At 58.2% G+C, this 25,907-nt stretch overlaps 1 protein-coding gene across 1 annotated transcript; it reads right to left on the bottom strand.

The window, feature by feature from the left end:
* Positions 1-489: 489 nt before the first annotated feature.
* On the bottom strand, positions 490-25,695 carry ONECUT3 (one cut homeobox 3). Its single transcript, XM_086862952.1, has 2 exons — positions 24,666-25,695; positions 490-2,324 (listed from the first exon to the last, which is right to left on the bottom strand). Exons 1-2 carry the CDS (start codon positions 25,693-25,695, stop codon positions 2,032-2,034), a joined length of 1,323 nt encoding a protein of 440 aa, XP_086719078.1. The 3' UTR covers positions 490-2,031.
* Positions 25,696-25,907: the final 212 nt, after the last annotated feature.

Here is a 25,907-nt window from a genome sequence, read left to right as displayed (position 1 = left end):
TGGTTTTGGATTTTTTTTTGTTTTTCTGAACACATACCCTTTTCTTTCCTTTTCTTTTTTTTTTTTTTTCCTTCTTTTCCACAAGGTGCCTTCCTGTGACACAACTGATCACTCTCAAAGTAAAGTGAATCGAAGAAACCATAGCACTAGAACACAGATGGTACTTTTTACCCGCATAAATTCAAGAGTGTCCCGTTTTGGTTTGTTTTTTTTGGTTGGTGGTTGGTTTTCTTTTTCCCCAAGTGGTGGGGGAAGAGGGGGACCTTGCCTCCCCCTTCATCCCCAAGCCTCTCCCAGCCCTTCCCCATCCCCAGCGGCACCTCCAGCTCCTCCCGAGGACACCCTGGGCTGGCAAGGAGCCCTGGGGGGCTGGGAGAGGGTTGATTGTAAGGGTTTGGCCTCGTGATTGCTTTTTTATATGGCACAAGTCACCATGGAGAGCTCGGAGGAAACGATCCCTTTTGAAGCTAAGTACCATTGCTCCAGAAATTCGCGTTTAAGGCAGGTTGTTAATTGGCACAAAAAAAAAAAAATAATCTGGCGTCTTTTTGATAAGTTGCCGGTCTTTGTTGAGCTTGTTTCGTTGTGGTTTCTGTTGTTATTCCTTTTTTGGGGGGGGAGGTTGGTTTTTTTTTTCCCTTTCAATTTTTTCGGGGAGTTTTCCCCCTTCTCACACCCAGGGCTGGATTTTGCCACCAGATCCCTCGGATTTTTCTTTTCCCACCGTGCACCAACGTTGGTTCCCAAGAGGGAATTTTGTTGTTGTTGTTGTTGTTGCGTTTTTGGTTTCATAATTTCTTTGGTAACAGAGATGAAAAGGGAGATGGGAGGGGAAGAGTGTGTATCGAGGGGTGGATGGGGTGAGATGCAAAGCCAACAAATCTGCTTTGTCTGTGTCCATTCCTCAGCCAAAAAATGAACCAGAAATCCAGAGGTGAAAGGTGGAGCCAGTCACCAGGAAAGATCAGATCCTTCGCTCCAAGTCTCTCCTCCCATCTCCTTTTGAACAATTGTTATTTTTAAATACCCGATTTCTGTAGCTAAAATGTGCTTCTTTGACCTGCTGGGGCGCCGGGCGACGCGGAGCAGCTGGGGTCCCCTTGGGATGGGGTGCTCGGGTCCATGGAGGCAGGAGGGGACTCCTTCACCGCGGAGCTTCTCTGGGAGGGATCTGGGAGCGGGATGCTCTCGTGGGTCAGGGGCTGTGAGTGCATGAGGGGCCTTGGGGTGTGGGTGCTCCTCAGAGTGCCCGGGGGGATCAGAGGAAATGCCCATAGAGGAAAAGGGGGAATAGGAATGTCCTCAGCCAGGTTTCCAAACCCCTCAAGAGGTGGAAGTGCCATGTGGTGCTGGCACAGAGGGTCTGGCTGCTTTGGGGAACCCACTGCACCTCAACAGGGGAAAACCTCCAGCACCCAGAGACCTGGCAGGGCCCAGGAGCCCTCCAGGCACATTGGGAGCGCTTTCCCTGCTCAGTCCCCTTTGAACCGTGGCAGGTCTTGCCCTGGTCCAGCGGGGCTGTGCCAGAGCCCAGCCTGTGACAACAGTTCTTGTGTCACCCCCACCTCTACCCCTCCCCTGTGGGAGCCGTAAGGATGGCTGTGACAGAGATCAAGGCTGGTTCAGAGGTCAGGACAGGCCCCTCTCCCCAAAAACCTTCATGGGAGGGGGAAGACAAGGCTCTGTGATCCCCAAGGACCAGGGATGTTTCCTTCCAAACAGAGCCTCGCTCCTCCCTCCATCCCACACCACCCCTTGCTCCCCAGGGTTTCCTCTGAGCCCTCCTGGGGACAGAGGTGACCTGGTCACAAACCCTGTCCCTGCTCCATGAGCTGGCAGGACATGGCAGCAGGAGGTGGCAGCAGGAGGTGGCCTGAGGCCCACATCCATGGGTGACACCCAGCTGAGGGTTTGGGAGGCTGATGGACCCACCCCAAAAGCACCCACCCCTATCAGGCCATGCGTGTGAGTCTGGGGTTGGCTTTGTCATGAGGGGGACATCCAGGAAGGGGCAGGGAGGGCTGGGGGACATCATGCTTTGGAGAAAGTGCTTGTAGACGACGAGGGGACCCCAGGGTTGGCGCCTGGCTCCTCCTGCCAGCGGTTCATGCACCGCCGGCGGGCGTTCATGAAGAAGTTGCTGACGGTGTTGAGCTCCAGGCCCAGCTGCTGGGAGATGGTCATCTGCATCTCCTTGGACGGGCGCTTGTTCTCCTTGAAGATGGCGATCAGGGTGCGGCGCTGCAGGTCCGTGAAGACCAGGCGCTGCTTCTTGGGCTGCAGGCTCCGGTCCTTCTGCTGCTCCTGCTCCTTGCGTTTGCAAGCTGGAGATGTTCAAAAGAGAGAACAGGGCTGTTAATTGGGGCTCCCCACCCTGGCCCTCTTGCAGGTTGCCCGGCTGCCTCCCAAAATCCAGGCCCTTCCCTCCGGGAAGCTCGCTGGCTCGTGTCCCTCCACTCCCTCCTCTCCTCCCTGTGCCTCCTGAGATCCTGCTGGGAAGGGACAACGGCCTCTTGTGACACCAGTGTGACAAAAGCCTGGGGGAAGCCCAGAAAATCTCAGCATCTACAGCTGGCCCTGGGACTAAAGACTGAGGAAAGCCCTGGACTGCTCTGCTCCTGGAGACTGGCTATTGGGATTCATCTCTAAATTTTGGGGGTTATGCATCGGCCTCCCTTAGCATGGTCTCACTCTCCTCATCACCTCTGCAGATCTTCCTGGAGGACTCAGGGAACCGGTGTCTCTTGGCCACCACATCCAGCTGCCAGCTCAGAAATGCAGGGAAGAGCCGGGGACGGGGACATTAAGGATTGGTCACTCTGCAGCCTTAATCTCACAGCATCAGCTTGGAAGGGCTGATCACAGACCCACCTGCCCTGGGGAGAGCTTTTCCTGCCTGAGCCACTGGAGGCCCCAGGAAATTCTGTGTCCCCTGTGTGCCTTTGCTACCGGATTCTCTGGCACATTTGTCAGCATTGAATTAAAAGCCTTCCCTACAGGTTTGGCTTGAGCCAAAGGTCGGCACAGAGGGGCTGTCATGTGGGGAAGCCAGGAAAGCCCCCCTGACCCCAGCACTCTGCATGAGGGCAGAGGGGGAAGTCAGTAAAATAAACAAATATATGAATTTTAATTGTGGGGATATCAAGCACACTGTTGGTGGAAGAGGTGGGACAAGGAGACCTTTGCTATGTTTTCCTAGAAAACTACAAAGTGGTGGCTGATCCAGCTCAAAGCAGGGCCAACCCTGAAGCTGTCAAGGTTTGATCTGGCTGCTCAGGGATTTGGCTTCTCGAGACTCAACCAGACATGGAACTACAGGAACCTGAGATGCCATGGGCGAGGGAGGGCATGGATCTGACCCTGCATGGCTGGGGACAAAGCATTTCCTCCTGGGAAGCTCAGAGAAGAGAGAGCAAACCGTGGGCTGAAGACTTCCCAGAGGAAGTCCTGCTCTTGCCCGGGTTTTCAGCTTTTGGGGTTTCTTGGTTCAGGTCTTCTGAAGGATTTTGCAGGGAAGGCATGGCTCCCTTGAGTCATTTGCTGTCTGGGTGGCGGATTCCAGCTTGCTCCTCTCAGGCTCTGCAGGACCCTCTTTGGGCTGCAGGGGTCAAAGCAAGTTCCAAGCTCCAAGCACAGAGCTCAGAGGGGCTGGAGCCAAGGTTGAGATGCTGCAGGGATGGGACAGCACTGCACCTTGGGCTAAACCCCCTTCCTGCTCTCCAAACACACCTCCACAGCCAAAGGGGAGGTGGTGGGTAGTCCAGGAGTAGTGGGAGGGTGTTTGGAGTAATTTCTTCCCCACTAGAAACAAGCAATCTCCTCCTCCTGTAGTTCCTCAGCTGCCTCCACTACAAGCCCTCTTCACATCACCTCGACCTGAGAGGAAGGATGGTATCCACCCCTTCCACCTAGAGCTGGGGAAATCTGGAGCAGACAATTTATCCAGCAGATTTAGCTGTGTGTCCCAGCTGCTGGGCTCCGTCCTGGTGCTGTCCCCATGCGGTGCTGGGAGCCACCAGCTCTGCTCCCACTGCACAGGGGACGGGAGGCACCGAGCTGGACACCACCAACCACTCTCAGTCCAAATCAGCCACCCCTGCTAAAGCCAGTGGAGAACCTTCCCCTCCCCTTCTCCCCCCCAGGCGGGTTTGGCTGCTCACCACCATCCTTAGGGACAGAGAGACACTGAGTGATGCCAGGGGACCCTGTCCCAGGGGTACCTTACTCAAACAGCCAGCAGAGAATGTGGAAACCTACCCTATGACCATCAGATGCTTGCAAAAAGAACAAACAAAAAAAGCCTTTATAGAAAATTTGACTTTTTTTCCCCCAGACATGTATTTTTTTAAAAAAACAAACCCAAAGTCCCCCCAAGCCAAACAACAAACAGAAAAATTCCCCCCACACTTGTGCCCCTTTGCCCACCCTCCCCGCATCCTCCCGGCACCCGCGGCATGCTCAGCTCCTCCTGTGCCCAAGGTGGGCTCCTCACACTCCACCCTGCAGTGCTTTTGCCCTGCAGGATGGCACTTGCAACGCCTCCAACGTCCCCACGGGACCTGGGGATGACCCAGCTGTCACCCTGCCATTCCAGCCTCTCCTGTCTGCTGGCACCCATTCCCACCACAGTGCTGGACACCCAGCCCGAGATTCAGGCTTTCAGCTTTCCAACCTCCCATTCCTTTTATAGGAGTGATTATTACAACCCAGTCTCCCATTAATAACTCTGAGCTCTGAGGCAAACACAAACCACCAGGGCCTTGCTGTAAAACTGGACTCCTGCAGTAAAACCAGTGCCATTGTTCAGGCAGGTGACATCCCGCTCCTCAGCCCTGAGTCCCCTGCTATTTTGGGTTATTTTTGGTCTGTGCTGCTGCCGGCGGCCACATCCCACATTTCCTGTGCTCGTTTGTTTATTTATTAATTTCCCTTTCTGCTGACGCAGCCCAACACCCCTCTCCCCCAGCTCAATCTAATTACAGCTCCGCACAGCAGCGATCGATGGGGACGCTGCTCAGATCTATTTACGGCAGCCATCAGCCCCTCAACGGAGGATCTTTTTCCCATTCCCCATCCCCTGGGCGCTGCTTTCCCAGGCAGGCTGGCGGTGGCTGTCCCCACGTCCCCGCAGGCAGCAGGGACGAGGGGCAGCCGGAGGCACGGCTCTGACTCCCACCCATATCAGCTCTGGGTGAGGTATTTTCTTTGTGCTTCAAAATCCCTTTTTTCCCCCCCAAGTTTTAAGATCCAAATAACCCAGTCTTGGTTTGATGTTGTTTTTCCATCGTGTCCTTCCCGGCTCTCTGGGCTGGGCTGGGGATGGGGACATTTCCACCCCGGCCTCTGCATCGTGTCCCCACAGGACAGGATTTGTTCCTGGGCTTGTCCTGCTCCTCCTGGGGCACACAGGACCCTGGCAGTGGCAGGACTAACCATGGGAGAGATGGGTTGAGGTCTCCCATTGCTGGGGGATGCTCTGTTGGCCAATGAGGGGTTAGGCTCACCCACAGAGGGGGTTTCTCCTCCCTCAACCCCTCCCCAGCTCATTTCACGCCCTCCAAACCAAACCAAGGAGCTCAGAAGTGACAAGGAGGGGACACCAGACGCAGAGGGATGGAGTGACGGCACAGATCCCTCCACACAGCAGGCACACAATCCAAACAACCCCATCCCCGGGGCAGCTCTGACCCCGCTGCAGAAAAAACACAAGGAGCAAAGACAAGGAGGAACCTCGGGCAGGGAAAGCAAGAGGAAAGAGCCTGAAAAGCAGAGGCATCCCACCCTCCCTCCGGAGGATTCTGCCGAGGGTCTCTGCCTCTCGGGAGCCTCATGTCAGAGGGAGCGCGTTTTCCTTGGCTTAACCTTGACAGCTCCGAGCGAAACATCTCCCAAATCATTTCAGAGGGGACATAATAGAGACAATCAAATGGCTGCTGCTCAGGAACTGCAATTATGCCTCGCAGCGTGAACCCCGCCAAGCATTTAACTAATACCTGATGGCTTTGCAGGCTTCCTCAGCCTGCCAGTCCCTGCTTTCTCTATTATACCAGCAAACCTCTGGTTTTTGGCCCCAGCGTGCTCTCCCTCTCCATTCACTTGCAATACAACCTGTAATTTTCTGCCCACTTTGCTTAAGTGCTGGTGATTTGTTGAAATCACAAAAGACAGCCAGGGGCTTTCAGAGCCAGCACGAAGGCTGTAAGCAAGGTTAGGGGGAAAAAAAATCTGCACAAAACCCACCAGTTTCTCTCTTTTTCTCCTTGCCAAATCATCTCCCAGGGGTGGAAGGGGACGGAGGAGCATTTATGGGCTCAGAGAGACGTGGAGGAAGGGATGGAGAGGGGGAAGCTGGATGTGGTTGGCCAGGTGGGGCCAGGTGTCCCTGGTGCAAAGGTGGGATGGGCTGATTCCACCGGCAGGCACGGGGTGGGAAATGGCCCTGAGCAAAGCTGGTTTCTCTCCATGCCTTTGAGATGGGCCCAGCCCCTGGACTGCCTCAGTTTCCCCTTCTCCTTGAAGGGGCAGAGGGATCTGAAAGGAGGCTGTGGCCAGGTAGGGGTCAGACCCTTCTCCCAAGTAACAAATGGCAGAAGGAAATGGCCTCAAGTTGCACCAGGGGAGGTTAAGATTGGATATGAGGGAAATTTTGCTCATGGGAAAGGTTGCCCAGCCCTGGCACAGCGTGCCCAGGGAAATGGTGGAGTCACCATCCCTGGAAGTGTTCAAAAAATGTGTGGATGTGGCACCTGGGGACACGTTTGAGCAGGGAACATGGGAGTGATGCTGTGTTGATGGCTGAACTTGATCTAAGAGGTCTTTTCCAGCCTTAACAGCTCCATGGCTCTGTGATGTCAGTCCCTTTCCCAGAGAAGGGGGCTGGGTGTCAGTGGTTCAGCTCCAACCCCGCTGTTCTGGTTTTGGGAACTTCAGCTCTGAGCAAACAGGAATGAGCCCAGAGCCTCACCCAGGGTCTGGAGCAGAGATCAGGGAGCTTTAACTCCAAACCAGCAATCCTCTGCTTCACAGTGGGGCTGGCTGGGTGCTGGGGCAACTGTGAGAGCTTGGTTTGACTTCTCTTGGCACTGCAGGAAAGGAGGCCAAAGAGATTTGTCACAGAAATTCAGATCTTCTCCAGCTGGGAGAACACAATGCTGACAGGACAGGCAGCGGTATTGAACAAAGGAAAAGTACTCAAAAAACAAACCTCAACTTTCTTTTTTTGCCTTTTTTTTCCTTTTTCCCCTGAAACCCCATTTGGTTCCAAACACAAACAGATGGGCACAGGGGATGTGGTGTCAACCATGCAATGACAGGAGCAGGGCCTGCCCTGCAGTGCCCATTCCTGGGATCCTCCAGACCTCAGCAGCACATGGTAAAAAAAACACCTTTTGGGCTCCAAAACTCATGGGGAATTTTGTGCGCCATGATCCCAGAGCATCTGAGCCACTCTGTAATGAAATAAAAGCCATCAGAAGCCATTCAGAGTGTGAGAGATGTGGCCAGGAGCTGTGATGTGTCTGCCTGGGTAGGACTGGCCTGGCCCAGCCGGGGCTGGCAGCCCCACACGTGTCCCTCGGTGTCCCCATGGCACATGTCCCGCGGTGGGGCCAGGCTTCCCCTGCTGTCCCTGCAGCTCGGGCAGGACGAGGAGAGCCCCTGGTCATTGGTATGCAGCCAGAGCTGCAGGGGAGCCTCTCCCCGAGCCCAGCAAATTAAATCTTCCTCTGAACGCTGCAAATGAGGAGGTGAGATGAGATGAGATGAGATGAGACAAAGCGCTGCCGCCTGCGCTTCCCTTCGCTTCCCTTCCACACCGAGGATTCCGTGGCTCATCCCAGGGAGCAGCTCTGATCCAGCCCACCCCACACATTCCCCAGAGCCCAGGGACTCCCAGGGGTGGCATCTGGAGGGAAGGGACTGGAAAGGGAAGCACAAGCCCTCCATCCTCTGCTCAGGTGACAAGGGTCCTTCCCAAGGCGGGGATTCCATCTCTTCCCGATTTGGGATCATCGGAGCTGTCCCAACACGCAGAAGAGCCCCCAAGACACCTCATTTCCTCTCCTCCACTTCTCAAACTTGGCCTGTCCTTCCATGGGTGGCATTTTCAGCTTTCCCAGCACTGAAGCAGACGAGTTTGTTTGGTTTGAGGGCGGCTGAAGTGACACAAAGGAGCTGTGGCTGCTGCAGCCAGGCTTGGCTCCATTCCTCCACATTTGCCCTGGTTTTATTCTTGTCCTTTCCAAGTGAGCTGTTCTGGCCCTGGTGGCAGCCACCAAACCCCTCAGGGACACTGAGACAGTTTCACATGACTTAAAAAGGTGAGTTTGTTGTTAAAAGCATTTCCTTTCTGCAGAGGTTTCATTTTCCACTTGCTATTCCAGACACCTTTGTGAAGGCAGACCTGGTGCCCTGCTCCTCTCTCCCCACCACCCAGGGGAACCGGATCAGCTCACAGCCCCGTTGGGGAGTTAATTCCCCCCATTTGTTCCATTTCCTCCTTTTCCAGGCCTTTTTTTGGACCAGGATCAGCTGCTTTTATTGTTCCGGTGGAGACCACGGCCATGGGGAGCTGCTGCCTGGGACCGGAGCAGCTGCTCCAGTGGGGCAGGGCCGGGCAGGAGCCCTGGGAGTGCTGGCGGCTGCTGGGTTCTCCTGACTCCTCTCCCGAGTCAGCACCACTTAGCGTGACGAGAGCAAATTGGTGCTAATGAAGTGCCGGAGTCAGGCAGCAGCGGCAGCGCCCGGAGGGATGGCAGCGGAGCAGGGGATGAGGTGGGGATGCGGCTGGAAAACCTCCATCCCCTGAAATAACTTTTCCTTGGAGTCAGCAGGACTTGCTTGTGCTCGGCGTTGGTGCAAGAGCCCCAAGTACAGAATCTGGGGGGGAAAAGGGGAGTTTGGGGTTTGATTTGTGTCGCAGCTGCAGGAAGGGCTGGTGTTGGGTCAGACATTGGGAAAGGTTCTTCCCCCCGAGGCTGCTGGCACTGCCCAGGCTCCCCAGGGAATGGGCCCGGCCCCAAGGCTGCCAGAGCTCCAGGAGCGTTTGGACAGCGCTCTCAGGGATGCTCAGGGTGGGCTTGTTGGGGGGTCTGGGCAGGGCCAGGGGCTGCACTGATCATCCCTGAGGGTCCCTTCCAGCTCAGGATATTCCAGGATTCTGCCATTCTGTGAGAACAAGGTAATGCTGGACAAGGAGGCTGTGATGGGAATCTGGGGTGGCATCGCTGTGACACTCATGGCTGAAGGTCCTGTGCATTCCACTCTGTCCTTGCCCCTTCACACAGGAGAGGAGCAGCAAGGATCTCCCTTTGGCATCAGGGATTCCCAGCAGCCTGTTCCTGCCTCCAGCTGCTCCTGCACCTGGAACTTGAGCAGGGACAATGAGCAAGTTCAGTGTCAGTGACAAGTCTTCCATCAAAGGGTGTTGGACCTGCACGAGTCTCAGCAGAGGCGGTGTCCAGAGAGGGCCCAGAGCCATCATCAACCACAGAACATGTGATGGAGAAAGGGAAAAAAGCAGTGGAGGGGAAAAACCCAAGAGTTTCCTCCATTTCCTGATTAAATCTGGTCCTGGGCACATTTCTCGGGGTGAGATGGGAAGGTCCCTCGGGGCTTGGCCGAGTCAGTTCCCAGTGGGCTGCTGGATTTCTTCCTCTGTAGTGCAGGGGAAACCAGGACAGTCTGTAATCCTCAGGGTGTGGTGTCCAAGGTTTGTGTCTCCAGGACCCTCTGAAGGTGGGCAGGATGATCTGCACAGGGACATCGGCTGCTCTGGGTTATCCCTGAGCCCCAGCAGCGCATGGCAGGAGGGAGATGCAGACTGGAGCCCCTCCAAGGTGTGCCCTTCTCCAGGGAGTTCCCAGCCCTGTGGCAGCCCTTGTCACAGCCCGGCTCCAATGTGACCTCAAATCCCAGGTGTTCCCACCTGGCACAGAGCGAGCACAGGGGGCAGGTGCCCAGCCCAGCAGGGTCAGAGGAATCCCAGCCCTGAGCACAGACTGGGAGATGAACTCATGGAGAGCAGCCCTGGGGAGAAGGACTTGGGCTGTTGGTGGGTGGGAGGCTCAACCTGCCCCGGCCACGGGCACTGACCCCAGGAACCCCCCTGTGCTGGGCTGAGCCCCCAGCGTGGGCAGCAGGGGAGGGGGGATTCTGCCCCTGTGCCCCTGTGCTCAGGTGAGACCCCACCTGCAGAGCTGCCCCAGCCCTGGGGAACAACATCAGGAGGACGTGGAGCTGCTGGAGCCAGTCCAGAGGAGGCCACGGAGCTGCTCCAAGGGCTGGAGCCCCTCTGCTCTGGAGCCAGGCTGGGAGAGCTGGGGGTGCTCACCTGGAGAAGAGAAGGCTCCAGGGAGAGCTCAGAGCCCCTTGCAGGGCCTAAAGGGGCTCCAGGAGAGCTGGAGAGGGACTGGGGACAAGGCCTGCAGGGACAGGACACAGGGAATGGCTTCCAGTGCCAGAGGGCAGGGCTGGATGGGATATTGGGAAGGAATTGTTGGCTGGGAGGGTGGGCAGGCCCTGGCACAGGGTGCCCAGAGCAGCTGGGGCTGCCCCTGGATCCCTGGCAGTGCCCAAGGCCAGGCTGGACGGGGCTTGGAGCAGCCTGGGATGGTGGAAGGTGTCCCTGCCATGGCAGGGGGTGGGGCTGGATGGGATTGAAACCAGTCTGGAATTCTGTGACAGCGGCAGGGACAAAAACCCCGTTCTGGTGCTCAGCATGGCCCCCCAGCTGTGTCCCCCTCACCCCTCTGGCCCAGAGTGACACCGACCCCTCCCAGGCTGAGGGTGAGGAGGGGTCCCAGCCCGCCCCCCCCCCCACCATTTCAGAGCGCTGGTCCCGCCCGCTCCCCCCACAGCCGGGAATGGTTTGTTCCGCCCCGCCCCCCCCAGCCTCGCTGTGCCGTCCCCGCCGCGCTGGCGCCCCCCTGCGGATGGCCGGGCGCACTCCCCCCGGGGCGGACACAGTGGTACAACCCGCTCCCCCCGGCTGCCCGATGGTCCGGCCCTTGCACCCCCCTCTCTGAGCACCATGGGCCGGTCCGGCCGCGCCGCGCACACGGGATGGAGCGGTCCACCCACGCCCCGGGGGGGAGATGGGCTGGGAAACATCGGGAGCCGCGGGAATGGCACTGGCGGCCCGGAGAGGGAAGTTCCGTGTGCCACATCTCTGCCCCATCTCTGCCCCATCGCTCCCCATCACTGCCCCATCTCTGCCCCATCGCTACCCATTGCTCCCCATCACTGCCCCATCGCTCCCCATCACTGCCCCATCTCTGCCCATCACTGCCCCATCGCTGCCCCATCGCTCCCCATCACTGCCCCATCGCTCCCCATCACTGCCCCATCACTGCCCCATCACTGCCCATCACTGCCCCATCGCTCCCCATCACTGCCCCATCACTGCCCCATCACTGCCCCATCACTGCCCATCACTGCCCCATCGCTCCCCATCACTGCCCCATCACTGCCCCATCACTGCCCCATCGCTCCCCATCACTGCCCCATCACTCCCCATCACTGCCCCATCACTCCCCCATCACTCCCCCATCACTGCCCCATCGCTCCCCATCACTGCCCCATCGCTCCCCATCACTGCCCCATCGCTCCCCATCACTGCCCCATCGCTCCCCATCACTGCCCCATCGCTCCCCATCACTGCCCCATCACTGCCCCATCACTGCCCCATCGCTCCCCATCACTGCCCCATCACTCCCCCATCACTCCCCCATCACTGCCCCATCTCTGCCCCATCTCTGCCCCATCTCTGCCCCATCTCTGCCCCATCACTGCCCCATCACTGCCCATCACTGCCCATCACTGCCCATCACTGCCCCATCGCTCCCCATCGCTCCCCATCACTGCCCCATCACTCCCCCATCACTCCCCCATCACTGCCCCATCACTGCCCCATCTCTGCCCCATCACTGCCCCATCTCTGCCCCATCACTCCCCCATCACTGCCCCATCACTGCCCCATCTCTGCCCCATCTCTGCCCCATCGCTCCCCATCACTGCCCCATCACTGCCCCATCGCTCCCCATCACTGCCCCACACATAAGGGACAGGAAAGTCACCCCAAAATCCCCTCACAGCCACCACCCAGAGCCCCACCGGGACCCCGCTGTCCCCCGGGATGTCCCCGCCCGTCCCCCCACGCTCGTGGTGCCGCCGTGGTGTGGCCGGCGCTAAGCCAGTGACTGTTAATACACCGGCCCGGCGTTATTAGTTCAGCTCCCAAGGCATTTCCCGCAGTAATTGCACTGATCTGCCAGGGATTATGCGCTGCCACTGTAACGATGGATGATGTTTTAATTTGAGCTGGGCATCTCCGGGGAGAGCAGGGCAGGACCGAGACCCCCTGAGCTCTGGGAAGGACTCAGAGCCCTTTGAAAGTCCCAGCGTGGGGTGAAGGTGGGGTTTTAGGGTGAGGGGCAGCCGGAACCTGCAGCCAGCAATCGGTGCCCTGGCTGGGAGCTGAGCCAGCTCTCCAACCCAGCGTGGGACACCAGTGATCCCAGCTGGCTCCAGCTTCCCCTGCGTGGCTGGGGAGGGCCGTTCCCAGCTCCCAGATCTCTGCTGGGTGGGGGTGAATGATCACTGCCCACCGGCTGCTGCTCCCGGCCCCGTCCTGCCGGGAGGGAAACCCACGGGCAAAGGGCTCCTGCCTCCTCCCGTCCAAAGGCAGCAGAGAAACTCCCTCCTCAACGCTACCTTTAAAAATGACCCCCACCCCGCGCTGTTCCTTCTGGTAAAGCAGCAATTAATCACGGCAAGGATGGGATAGATTTGTAATCAGCTCCCCCCTCCCACCGCCCCCATTTCGCAGCCCTGGGTGTTTTTCCTGGGCCGCCCCCCCGTTCCCCCGCCCCATTCCGGGTGGGGATGGGGCCAGCGCAGCCCATTGATCCTGCCCGGTCGATTTTATTGAAACTCCCACGAGTGGCTTTAACTGTGTGTTGGATATTGCTGGCACATCACTTTGATGGCGACGTGACCGGCGGGAGCTCGCCGGCAGGTTTGTGGGGAGGGCTGCGGGGAGGGGGATTCATCCCCAAGGAGCTGCCCCATCCCCTGCCCCTTTCCCTGCCCCTTTCCCTGCCCCTTTCCCTGCCCCATCCCCTGCCCCATCCCCTGCCCCATCCCCTGCCCCATCCCCTGCCCCTTTCCCTGCCCCTTTCCCTGCCCCTTTCCCTGCCCCTTTCCCTGCCCCATCCCCTGCCCCATCCCCTGCCCCATCCCCTGCCCCTTTCCCTGCCCCTTTCCCTGCCCCATCCCCTGCCCCATCCCCTGCCCCATCCCCTGCCCCATCCCCTGCCCCATCCCCTGCCCCTTTCCCTGCCCCTTTCCCTGCCCCTTTCCCTGCCCCTTTCCCTGCCCCTTCCCCTGCCCCTTTCCCTGCCCCTTTCCCTGCCCCTTTCCCTGCCCCATTCCCTGCCCCATTCCCTGCCCCATCCCCTGCCCCATTCCCTGCCCCATCCCCTGCCCCATCCACTGCCCCATCCCCTGCCCCATCCCCTGCCCCTTTCCCTGCCCCTTTCCCTGCCCCTTTCCCTGCCCCTTTCCCTGCCCCATTCCCTGCCCCATTCCCTGCCCCATTCCCTGCCCCATTCCCTGCCCCTTTCCCTGCCCCTTTCCCTGCCCCATCCCCTGCCCCATCCCCTGCCCCATCCCCTGCCCCATCCCCTGCCCCTTTCCCTGCCCCTTTCCCTGCCCCTTTCCCTGCCCCATCCCCTGCCCCATCCCCTGCCCCATCCCCTGCCCCATCCCCTGCCCCTTTCCCTGCCCCTTTCCCTGCCCCTTTCCCTGCCCCTTTCCCTGCCCCATCCCCTGCCCCATCCCCTGCCCCATCCCCTGCCCCATCCCCTGCCCCATCCCCTGCCCCTTTCCCTGCCCCTTTCCCTGCCCCTTTCCCTGCCTCTTTCCCTGCCCCATCACCTGCCCCATCCCCTGCCCCTTTCCCTGCCCCATCCCCTGCCCCATTCCCTGCCCCTTTCCCTGCCCCATCACCTGCCCCATCCCCTGCCCCTTTCCCTGCCCCATCCCCTGCCCCATTCCCTGCCCCTTTCCCTGCCCCATCCCCTGCCCCATTCCCTGCCCCTTTCCCTGCCCCATCCCCTGCCCCATCCCCTGCCCCATCCCCTGCCCCATCCCCTGCCCCATCCCCTGCCCCTTTCCCTGCCCCTTTCCCTGCCCCATCACCTGCCCCATCCCCTGCCCCTTTCCCGGGCAGGAGCTGCCCGTCCCCAGGGCTTTCCCCCAAAGGTGGGACGGTGGAATGTGACAGCACAGCTCGGGGAAGAGGCTGTGGGGAGTGGTTTACAGGGAATTGTTTCTCTTGGGAAGCTGCTGGGAAGGGTTTGGGGGGTAAAATGTGTTGAGAAGGAAAGGAGTGAATGGGGGAATAGGGGGAAAGAGAGCAGAGAGAAATGAGTCAGAGGAAAAGGGAATAAAGTGAAGAAAGAGAGAGAAAAGAGAAGAAGAGGAACAGGAGAAGGAGATGCAGATGAAGAAGGAAAAAGGGAAAGAAAAATAAATAAAAAAATTAGATAAAATAAAAGGAAAAATACAAGGAAAAGAAAAAGAGAGATAGGGAAAGGGAAAGAAAAAGGAGGGAAAAAAATGAAAAGATAAAATAAAAAGAAGAGGGGGAAAGGGAGAAAAAGCAAAGATAAAGAAGAAAGAAAAAAGGAAAAGAAAAGAAGGATAAGGAAGAGCAAAGGGAGGAGAGGAGGGAGTGAGAGGACCCACAGGGTGTCACAGCTCTGCCCGAGCCCAGTGCCCAGCAGCCCCTTTGTTCCCCACCTTCCGTCCCCCTTTCCATTTCTGCCTCTTTTCTCCCGTTCTTGCACAACAGGAGTCACTGCCAGGGGCTGTGACAGGGACACTGCCAGGGGCTGTGGCAGTGACACTGCCAGGGGCTGTAACAGTGACACTGCTGGGGACTCTGCCAGGTGACAGTGACACTGTTGGGGGCTGTGGCAGTGACACTGTCGGGGGCTGTAACAGTGACACTACCGGGGGGCTGTGACAGTGACACTGCCAGGGGCTGTGACAGTGACACTACCGGGGGGCTGTGACAGTGACACTGCCGGGGGGCTGCTCCCTCCCACCATCGGCATTCCCGGAGTACCCGGACTGGGCTGCGGCACCAGGATAAATCCCTCATCCAGAGGAAGCACAAACCCTCCACAAACACCCTGAAAAATGCTGGGGTACGAGCATGGGGGGGGGGGGGGGGGTCTGAGCCCCCCAATGCCCTAAATGTCCCTCCAGGGACACTTTTCCCAAGGATGAAGGACCTGGCTCACCCCAGGTACCCACTGAGAGGAGACCACCTCACCACGGTGACAAAAACCAGAGCAAATAAATAATCTGGGTATTTTCTTGGAGGTGTTCAAAGCAGAGGAATCACCAGTTTGGGGTGGAAAAGGCTGTTATGGTTTTTGGGAGATGCTTTCAAATTTTTCCAGGAAAAGCAAGCTGGTTTGGAATCATCTTTCCTCAGATAAATGCCCTGATTTTGATGATTTATTTTTCAATTTCTGTTTTGTGGCTGCCCATTTGTGTGGGCAAGCGAGCGAATGGCTTTGGGTGGTTCAGCTGGAGTCCAGTAGAGGAGCTCCTGTGGAAATGCCAGGGTGGGGATTCACTGCCTTCCGCTTGAGAAATGTCACCAAAATCCCTCAGTTTGGCCCCAAAAAGAGGATTAACGTCAGGCATCGATCCAGGCAGCCATTTCCAGTGGCCTTGGGGTGCCTCTGAGGCCTGGCAGGGCAGTGTCACCATCACTGGCAGCACAAATCCCTTTGGCATCGAGCATCACATTCCAGCCAGGTGCTGCTGCATCCACAGAGGAAAAGGCGGCGGATCCATCCCCCATCCCGGCCGGAATTTATCTGGGGGTGCCGCCTCAGGGCAAACAGGGGACCCTCGGAAAACGGGAAAAAATACGAGGTAGGGCCAGGTCTACGGAAAAATTGCAGGGCTGGGATGCTGTCACTGCATTCCCCGGCCCCGTGGCGGGGTCTGCGCTGCTCCGCAGTGGGAGCAGCTCCCCCGGAGCCGCTGAGATCTCTGTCAGCCCCTGATGCTATCGCCCGTCAGCAGCTCCCGGTGCATTTGCAATTTTATCCCTAATGGAGACACTTGGCTCATTACCTGCTCTTTATCGGCCGGGAGGAGCGTGACTCCCACAAAGGAGCCTCGTCCCCCGCCCCAAAGGCTCCGCAGGGAATGCCAGAGCACCCCCGTCCCCACTGCTGCCCTGGGAAACTGAGGCCCGAGGGGGTGGGGATGCTCAGCCCCTCACGCCGTGGCCAGGTCGCAGCTCGTGTCCCTTCCCCGTGGTGGCACTTGCTGTGGCGAGGCTTTGGGACATTCCCAGGGGCTACCTTGGCTTCCCCAGCCTGTGGGGACTCCTCGGGGACGCCGTCACCTTGGCAGATCGCTGTGGCCCGAGGTGTTTCCCCTGCTCTTGCTCCATTTGGGGGTTTCACAGGGTCCCTGACAGCCAAACCGAACCCTTTGTGTTCCCGGCGGTGCCCTCGGGGCTGTGCCACACACCGAGCTCCCTCGGCACAAATATTGAGCACTCCCCAAATTCATTCCTAGAGCAGGAGAGCTCTGTTCTCCTCCAGCCTGGATGGGAGAGCAGCAGCCTCCCTTTGCTGCCTCATCCTGCTGAGCCCCGAGCGCAGCAGAGCGGGGTTGGCACCCCTGGCCAAGGCAGCAGCAAAAGCTGCAATTTGCTCTTCCCTCGGATTTTGTTTTTTGTTTTTTTGGTTTTTTTTGTCAAGATGTTGGGATTTTCCTCCCTCCTCTCAAATCAGGGAGAGTGCAGCCAGTCCCACAGCAGCCCCTGCTTTCTCCTCCTGCTCCATTTTCCATCTCCTCCTCTCAGGCTGGGCAAAGCTGAGCCACCCTCAGTCTGCCGGGGCTGACGAGGTTTCCCAAATCCCCAAATCTGAGCAACAGAAGGAATACGAGCAACCCACAGCCCTGTGAAACACCTCAGACACAATTTCTCCTGACATGAAGCACCTTGAACCCCATGGAATGGCTTTAAAACCAGTTCTGTACCACCTCGCCTTGCACTGCAGAAACCACCAGTGTTTGGAGTATTGCAGATCCCTAATAGAATATATATATATATATATATGTATATATGTATATATGTATATGAATGTCCTAAGATTGAATTATTAAGGTAAATCTTGAAATCTTGCCTGTGTCCATACAAATATCGCTCAATTTTAATACTGGGTTTTTATTTTTTAAGTACCCTGGTCCCTCCTTCCAGCACCAGAGAATCCACATTGCCTCTTTGCTTTGTTATTTTTTAACAACACCAAATGTTTTAAAAATCCATTTCTCCTGTCCAAGCCCGTTTGGTTTACATCTTGCTGGATACAGAGATCTCCCTGTGTCATTTGAGGTATTAAGGAGATTTTTGAATTTCCATTAAATCAGCAAATTTTGCCGCTCAGCGGCCTCAGTCCTGCACGGAGCCAGGATTAAACACTCGGCTGCCAAAAGATGCTGCTCGCCAGCACCTCCCTGCCCCAGCACATTCCTGCATCACTCCCACCCAGCATCGCTTCTGGATGAGGATGGATGGACTGGAGGGGGAATTTTGGACTCCAGCTTCTCATTTGGGCCAGTTTTCAAAAGTAGGGGCTGACCCCAAGCTCTCTGTGCAGGAGCAGGGCCATGGCCAAGTGCACATCCCTGCTGATCACACCGAGTCCCAGCTCGATGGGACACATCCTGGGTTAATGGGACTCATCCTTTCAGCCTCAGCTTCCTGCTAAACTACAGGAATTTGGACATCTCAGCTCAAATCCAAAAAAGAAGCCAGGCCAGAGCCATGTGGGAATGTGGATATGGGGTGAGGGCAGATCAGAGCTGCCCAATGCCTCAGGGTGCCTCCCTCTGCCTGAACCTTTCCAAAAACCTCAGGGAACCTTGGGAGACTCCTCCTGTCCAGCCAGGGAGGTGCTAGGGCTGAGAGGTGGCTGGACCACTTCTGTCAGAGCCAGGGAGGCAGCGATTCCCGCAGGGAACACGGCCTGCCCTAACACAGCAGCATCCCAAATTGCACCCCAAGCTCTGGAGCAGGAGGGCAGTTGGATTTCTGCACCCCAACCGAGCTGCCAAGCCCCAGTTCTTTCAAACCAGGCTCGGATGGAGTTTGTTTTATTTTAAATCTTATTTTTGTGCTTGTGGTTCAAGTCAGCCATCAGCACCCTGCTCCAAGCCGTGACAGCCTCACACCAGGAGCCCCCGGTGGCTCCAGGAGGTTTCTGCAGAGATTTTTGTTTCCTCTGCACGCAGGTGATGCCCAGGGCAAGGCAGGACATTCCCAAGGCAGGAAAACAGGAGCCTGGGCCCTGCCTCTGGTCTTCTCCTGCCTTCACCATCCCTCTGCTTCCTCTGCTTTTTTGGCACCAAGTTGGGCACAAAATGCAGCAATGGGAGCACAGAGCTCCCTCCTCAGCTCCTCACTGGGGCACGGCTGCCCCCCCCAGAGCCACAGGCTCCCCGGGCCTGCAGCTGCCTCTGAGCAGAATGAGAAAATATTGGATTTGTTTTCTGAAGGGAAAAAAAAAATAAAAAATAATAAAAAAATCCAATATTCTGTCTGCGATCCCAGACTCCGTGCCTGGTTATGGTAGGAAAATGCTGTAAATCTCCCCTTTCCCCACCAGCTGGGAGAGAAAAACCCATTCTCTTTTAATATTCTTATTTTTCTCCTGGTCTAAGCCCCATCATTTTGCAGTCAGCTCTGCAATCTCTTTGTTGAGCAGGGCTCAAACCTGCTCTCCCGGCTCCCCCGACCCCGGGAAGTCGCCTCGCACACCCTTCCCAGCAGCTCCCAGGCAGCGGCAATGAGATTTTAATAGATGTATTTTCAAATTAGTTCTGGGCCTTTCAAGACTTATCAGTTAAATGAGGTTTTTCAAATTGATTCAAAGGTCACTCCGAGAGTTTTCTCTTCTCTGTTATCTCTCCCTTATGGTTTCAGTGGCGATTGACAGGACAAGGAAAAAAATTATCACCCCCGTGTTGTACACCCAGAAAAAGATAAACCCAACAAAAAACCACCCAAAACGCGAACCCAAAATAAAAGGAGGCGGCGAGAAAAGCCCCAGGTGCGGCCCCCGGGGCCGGGGCGATGCGTGGGGGATTGGGGTTGGGGATTGGGGATTGGGGAGCAGCGTTTGGGGGAACAGAACCCCACGGGCGCGGGTGGGAGGCACCCGCGGAGAGGGGAGGTTGTTTCCTGCGGGGTGGGGGGAAGGAACCCCATTTAATGTTTAACCTGCGGGAGGTTTATTGGCCCCTTCTGACGCTCAGATTAGGAGCAAACAGAAAAACAGCCGCGGGCGGAGCGAGGCGGCCCCGCCGCGCTGATAAGGGCGCGGTGCGGGGAGCGGAGGGTGCGGGCAGTGGGGACACGGGGGTCAGGCAATGGGGACACGGGGATCAGGCAATGGGGACACGGGGATCAGGCAGTGGGGACACGGGGGTCAGGCAATGGGGACACGGGGAGCTGGACACGGGGATCAGGCAATGGGGACACGGGGAGCTGCGGGACACGGGGATCAGGCAATGGGGACACGGGGATCAGGCAGTGGGGACACGGGGATCAGGCAATGGGGACACGGGGAGCTGGACACGGGGAGCTGCGGGATCAGGCAATGGGGACACGGGGAGCTGCGGGACATGGGGATCAGGCAATGGGGACACGGGGATCAGGCAATGGGGACACGGGGGTCAGGCAATGGGGACACGGGGATCAGGCAGTGGGGACACGGGGATCAGGCAGTGGGGACACGGGGATCAGGCAATGGGGACACGGGGATCAGGCAATGGGGACACGGGGGTCAGGCAGTGGGGACACGGGGATCAGGCAATGGGGACACGGGGATCAGGCAATGGGGACACGGGGATCAGGCAGTGGGGACACGGGGATCAGGCAGTGGGGACACGGGGAGCTGCGGGACACGGCGCACGGACAGGAGCGGAGCGCAGCCGGGGTCGCCGCTCCATGCGGGCGGCTCCGCACCGGAGGAAAAGGTCGCCTCTAATTCACGGAATCCCAGAACGGCTTGGATCGGAGGGGAACTTAAAGCTCATCTCGTTCCAACTCTATTAACGAGCTAAAAAAAAAAAAAAAAAACCACCACCAACAATAAAAACAAACAAAAAACCAAAAAAAAAAGCAAAATAAAATTGCAATTGAAGGAAAAAAAATTAAATTCAAGTTAAAAAAAAACCAAACAAAACCAACCCAAATCAAAACAAAAAAACACGCTGTTTTGGGTTTGTTTTGGTTTGGTTTTTTTTTTTCCCCAACGGGGACAAAGCTTTGCCTCTTTTCCCGAATCTTTCTCCGATTCCCTGCCTGGCAGCTCTCTCGGGCCGGGAGGAGCCGCTGGCAGCCGGCACCCCCAAACTCTTGTTTTCCCCCATTTTACGGCGACAAAACCCGTTCGCTCCCGTTCCTCCAGAGCTCCCCTCGGCTGCGGAGCCTTTTCCCGTCGCCTGCGGCCACGCGCGGATCGGATGAAGCGAAACCATCCGCGATTTTCCGCCGCTCTCCCGGGCCAGAGCCGGGCCGGGATCTCCCGGAGCCGCCCCGGTGCCCCCGGTGGCCGCGGGCCAGGAGGAGCTGTCGTTGGGCCAAAGTCGTTTGAAAGAGGCTGAAATTAAAACAAAACTCGTGAAAAAAAAAATTAAATATATATTTCCCGATGTTTTATTCAGCGCCATTTTGTCCCTTTTGCTAGCACGTCTGTGTATTAATTCGCGGTATTAATTAGTGACATTAATTATTGGTGTTGTCAAAGCTCTCGGGCATTTGTCTTGGCCCAGCCCCGCGATCGTGCTCGCAGTTTCGGGCTGGTTTTGGGGTTTTTGTTGAATTACGACGCTTCGTGTTACGGCGGAGACGTGCTCGGGGAAGGGATTCATAGGAGGAGAGGAAGAATTTAAAAAGAAAGGAAAAGAAAGAAAAAAAGAAGGGGGGGGAAAAAGGAAAAGAAAGGTAAATAGGCAGGAAGAAAAAAGAGAAAGAAAAAAGAGAAAGAAAGAAGAAAGAGAAGGAAGAGAAGGAAGAGAGAAAGAAGAGAAAGAAGAGAAAGAAGAGAAAGAAGAGAAAGAAGAGAAAGAAGAGAAAGAAGAGAAAGAAGAGAAAGAAGAGAAAGAAGAGAAAGAAGAGAAAGAAGAGAAAGAAGAGAAAGAAGAGAAAGAAGAGAAAGAAGAGAAAGAAGAGAAAGAAGAGAAAGAAGAGAAAGAAGAGAAAGAAAGAAAGAAAGAAAGAAAGAAAGAAAGAAAGAAAGAAAGAAAGAAAGAAAGAAAGAAAGAAAGAAAGAAAGAAAGAAAGAAAGAAAGAAAGAAAGAAAGAAAGAAAGAAAGAAAGAAAGAAAGAAAATCCAAACAAAACGAACAAAATCAAGTTAAAACGAAAAAAAAAAATTAAAATGGAGAACGAAAAAACGGCGGTGGAGGGTCCAAGTATTAATGGAAAAATAAAACGAAAGGTTGGAGAGGGAAAAGGAGAAGCGAATGTAAAAGCAGGAGGAACTGTCCGGCTCCGGGAGCTGCCCAGGCCCCTCCGGGCCAGCCGCACCCACCCACGGGCGTGAATTCCACGCGCAGCCGGGAAAAGCACGGGAGGAGAGGGATCCCCCTTCGAGCTGGGGATGGAGACAGCGAGTGGGGAGCGCCGTGTCGCGAAAAGGGCACGACGGTGCTGTCACCCTCCAGAGAAAGAATCGCGAGGGGATTTCCTGGTCCTGAGTGTCGGAACAAATCCGTGCTGGGGAGGGGGCTGGGATGGGAGCGCAGCCACAGCCGCGCGAGGGTGGGGAGGGTGGGGAGGGTGGGGAGGGTGGGGAGGGTGGGGAGGGTGGGGAGGCACCCGCTGCCCTCGGCGCCCACGCGGGGCTGGAAGCGCAGGAACGCCCCCACCTCCCACATCAGCCCTCGGGGGAGAAAGCGATGCCTTTTCCGCCCCCAGGGCACGAGGGGCCGGGGTTTAGCGGGTGGGGGTCAGACCCATGCAGGGACTCCCCAAAGTGCCCCCGTGGGAGCTCTCCGTCACCCACGGCCCCCCGCGAGCCTCGTGGGGCGGTCACGAAGTTTGTGGAGATGAATGTGGAGCGGGCCCGGAGGTCGCAGAGATGAATGGCCCGAGGGGACGGGCTGGGCACCGCCAGCTGCTGCCCAGATGTTTCTCCGTGGGACCCCTCCTCTTTTGCGGAGCCCCTTGGGGCGAGCGGGGCCGGAGGGAGCCCGGGGCGGCCGGAGCTGCAGCCCCCTCATGTCCCAGCTGAATAATTAATGGTTCATCTGCGGAGGGGGCGGCGGGACGGGGGGAACTGGGGTGGAAAGAGGAGAAAAGCGGCGGGTGCCATTTCCAGGGGCCCGGCGTGGTCATCGATCCGCGGCTCAGTGACTCGGACTAATCCATCAGATGGACTCCGGCGGCCCCGGACCGGGACCAGGACTGGGATCAAAAATACGAACAACTACAACAACAAAAAGAATAGGAATAAGAATAGGACCGGGATCAGAACCAGGACCAAGACCAGGAACAGGACCAGAAAGAGGAATAGAACCAGGACAGAAACAGGAATAGGATCAGAACCAGGACCAGTCCTTGTCCCGTGTTGCCACAAGTCGAATACTTTTTTTTTTTCCCCCCACTTTTACCGGGAAGGAAAAATTCCGCTCGCTGCCCAGGTCCCTTCCCTGCTTGCCAGGGGGCGAAGGTTGCAATCATCCAGACCCCTCCAGCAGCCGGAAAAAACGAGCGGACTCATCCCGAGGCCTCGGGCTGGGCCGGGCTGCGGATTCACCTGCATCGCTCGGGGGGCTCGGGCCCGGCTCCCCCCAGCGCGACCCCTTCCCCCGGCAGCCGGGCCGGGCTGAGCCCCAGGGGCTGGGGCGGAGCCCAGGGCCGGGCCCGGGCGGGCGAGAGGGCGGCAGGAGCGAAACGAAAGCGGGACCCAGCAGGGCTCGGGGCCGGAACAAAGCGGCAGGACCGGGGGGGGCAGCTCGGCCGAGCCCCTCCACGAACCGCGTGGGGCGGCCCGGGCCCGCGTGGGGAGCGAGCGGAACACGGGAGGATTCACGGCCGGAGGCTGGGCTGGTGGTTGGTGGGGTTTTTTTCCTGTTTTCGTAGAGAGCAAATGAAGAAACCCCGTTCCCCGGAAATCTGGGGGGTTAATGCCTGTAAATAATGGGGACATGGCGGCCTTGGCGCCGAGGGAAACGGCGCCGGGGAAGAAAAATCATTCTGGGGAGAATAAACCTCCCAGGGCGGCGAGAGGAGCAAAGAGGTGACAGCAGGGACAGGGAACCTCCGAGCCGGTTCGGGGACAGGGATCCCTGACTCGGGCCGGGGACAGGGATCTCTCGAGGCGGGCAGAGGAGAGGCTTCCCCCTGAGCTTCCCCCAGCTGCCGCCGCCTTTTTATCATCACCATCACGGTTATTTTTAATTATTATTGCTATTATTATTTTTGAATTATTCATTATTATTTCCAGTTCTGGAGAGGCAGAAACCCAAGCCCGCTGCTCAATTAGCCCCAACAACGGGGGCATTAAACGGCCGATCGCGGCAGTGTTTAAATCTTTATTTACCAGAACCTTGTAAAGCCAGGAACAATTTGCATTCTATTAACTGCTTTTCAATAGGGCATCGACTGGAACTAAAAGATGCCACTACCCTGCCCTAATTAAAGAGCAACTGAATTACACTAAATACATATGAACGCTGCTCTTCCCCATAAATAACGGCGGGTCCTCGTCGCTGGCTTTTCCCGTCCCCACGGGGAGCTCGGATTTCTTAAAAAATAAATTAAAAATCACTAACGTGTGTTTTGTCCACCACGGCTCGGCCCCGCGGAGCCAAGAGCTCCGCTGCTTTCCGGGGGGAGCGGCTCACGCCGGGGCTGGCGGGGAGCAGCGGGCACGTCCCCGCTCGCCGCTGTCCCCTCTGTCCCAGCCTCCGGCCCCTTCCCCCGCGACCCCCGCCCGCCCTCGGCACAGAAACCCCGCATTTCTCCAGCAAAGCCTCGGCCCAGCGCCTGCCCGAGACGGCGGGGAACGGCGCTGCGGGACCTCAGCACAACTGGGAAGCGGAGGCACGGAGCAGGCGGGGCTCGTTCCTTCTGCCGAGAGCAGCCGGTGCCCGAAGGGAACGGAGCGCGGCCCCGGCCCCGCAGCCCCGGCCCGGAGATTCCCCTGAGCGCGGCCCCGGTACCGAGAGGCGGCGGCCGAACCGACCGCGGAGGAGTTCCAGGATACTGCCGGCTCCACGGGGCCGGTTCGGCGGCACCGAGAGGGAAATCCCCGAGGCAGGCGGGCGGGCGGAGGAGAACCGGCACTCTCGGTTCCCTCCATTCGCGATCCCGCATCTTCCGCGGGCAGCAGCAGGCCCGGGGAGGCGGAAATTCGCCTTAGGTATAACTCACCTTAAATATAAATCCCTTCCCTTCGGTCTTACAAACCGGCTCGGTAACACCGCCCGAGCCCGGCCCCAGTTCGCGATGGCAACCCCGGAATCCCTGAGGGTTCCCACGCGTGTTCGCAGCACCCCCTGACCCACCCGCCCGGAGGTTCGGGGCGGGCGGCCCGAGCCGTGCCGTGTCCTACCTGCCAGTCTGAGCGCCGACATCCTCTGAAATTCCGGCTCCTGCAACCATTTCCACATCCTGCGGAAAGTCTCCCGGCCGGACTTGAGCTTACTCCAGGGCTTGGGGTTCCGCAGCAGGTCCGAGAGGGTCCCCTGGGAGCGGCACAAGATCCTCTGCGCGAAGATGGCCTGCGGGATGCTGTACCGCTTCAGCTCGGCCGTGATCCGCTGAGCCACCTCCTTGGTGTTGATTTCCTCCACCTGGCCGGAGCCGCCGGGCTGGGAGCCGGGGCCGGGCGCGGGGCGCTCCCGCTCGCCCAGCAGCGATGCTCCGGGCTGGCCGTGCGGGTGGCCGTGCGGGTGCATCCCGTTGAGCGGCGGCATCATGGCCGAGCTGGGCGCCGCCAGACCCCGCGCCAGGTGCTCCTCGCCCCGGGACAGCATCGCGGCGTGCGAGTCGAAGCCGTTGGGCGAGAGCATCTTCTCGTTGGGCAAGTGGCCGGCGGGGCCGTAGGGGGCCAGCGGCTGCTGGGCGTTGTGGAGGCTGCCCAGCCCGTTGGGCAGCGGCGACAGGGGCTGCCCCATGGCCGGCATGTCCTTGGGGTAGTGGCTGTAGAGGTTGCCCATGGAGGCCAAGCTCCGCTCGTCGCGCATGAGGGTGAAGCTACCGCTGACGTTGCCGGCCAGGCGCTGGTGCGGGTGGTGGTGGTGGTGGTGGTGGTGCGGGTGGTGGAACTTCTCCGAGACGGTGGAGATGGGCGGCAGGTGCTGCAGGGGAGTCAGCGTGGTGTAGGTGCTGCTCAGGCTCATGCCGGAGGGCGACTCGCAGGACATGCTCATGGCGGGGTGCAGCGGGGCTCCCAGGCTGTGCTCGCCGCGGTAGTCGCCCCCCTCCAGGATGGAGGCCATGCCCGAGACCATGGCGGGCCGGCCGTGCGGCACCAGGTTGCGGTGCGAGCTCTGCCGCCCGTGCGCGGGGCTCAGCAGCTCGGCGGGCTGCGAGTGCGGGACTCCGTGCAGGCTGCCCAGGTTCTCCATCGCCAGTTCCATGGTGGCCGCCGGGCTCTGCCGCTGCCTCGCCCGCTCGCTCGCTGCCTTCCTCCCCCACCCCCCCGCCGCCGCCGCCGCCGCCTCCTCCTCCTCCTCCTCCACCGCCGCCCCCCCTCCCCGCTCCGGCTGCCCGGATTAATTCAGACTCCGCGCCCGGGGATCGATGTCCGCGCCCCTCGGTCAGGCCGGCATGGTGCGCCCGCCGCCCGCCC

This window comes from Cyanistes caeruleus, chromosome 25 (genome assembly GCF_971803275.1).
Source record: "Cyanistes caeruleus chromosome 25, bCyaCae1.hap1.1, whole genome shotgun sequence".
Taxonomy (NCBI): domain Eukaryota; kingdom Metazoa; phylum Chordata; class Aves; order Passeriformes; family Paridae; genus Cyanistes; species Cyanistes caeruleus.
The sequence above is the reverse complement of the archived record's forward strand: the minus strand, read 5'-3'. Positions and strand labels throughout refer to the sequence as shown.

Excerpts from the sequence above, each read along its gene's own strand:
- ONECUT3 (XM_086862952.1), bottom strand. The coding sequence starts at position 25,695 with ATGGAACTGGCGATGGAGAACCTGGGCAGCCTGCACGGAGTCCCGCAC. Across the intron at positions 2,325-24,665 it reads GTCGGCGCTCAGACTGGCAG|CTTGCAAACGCAAGGAGCAG; the intron begins GTAGGACACGGC and ends GAACATCTCCAG.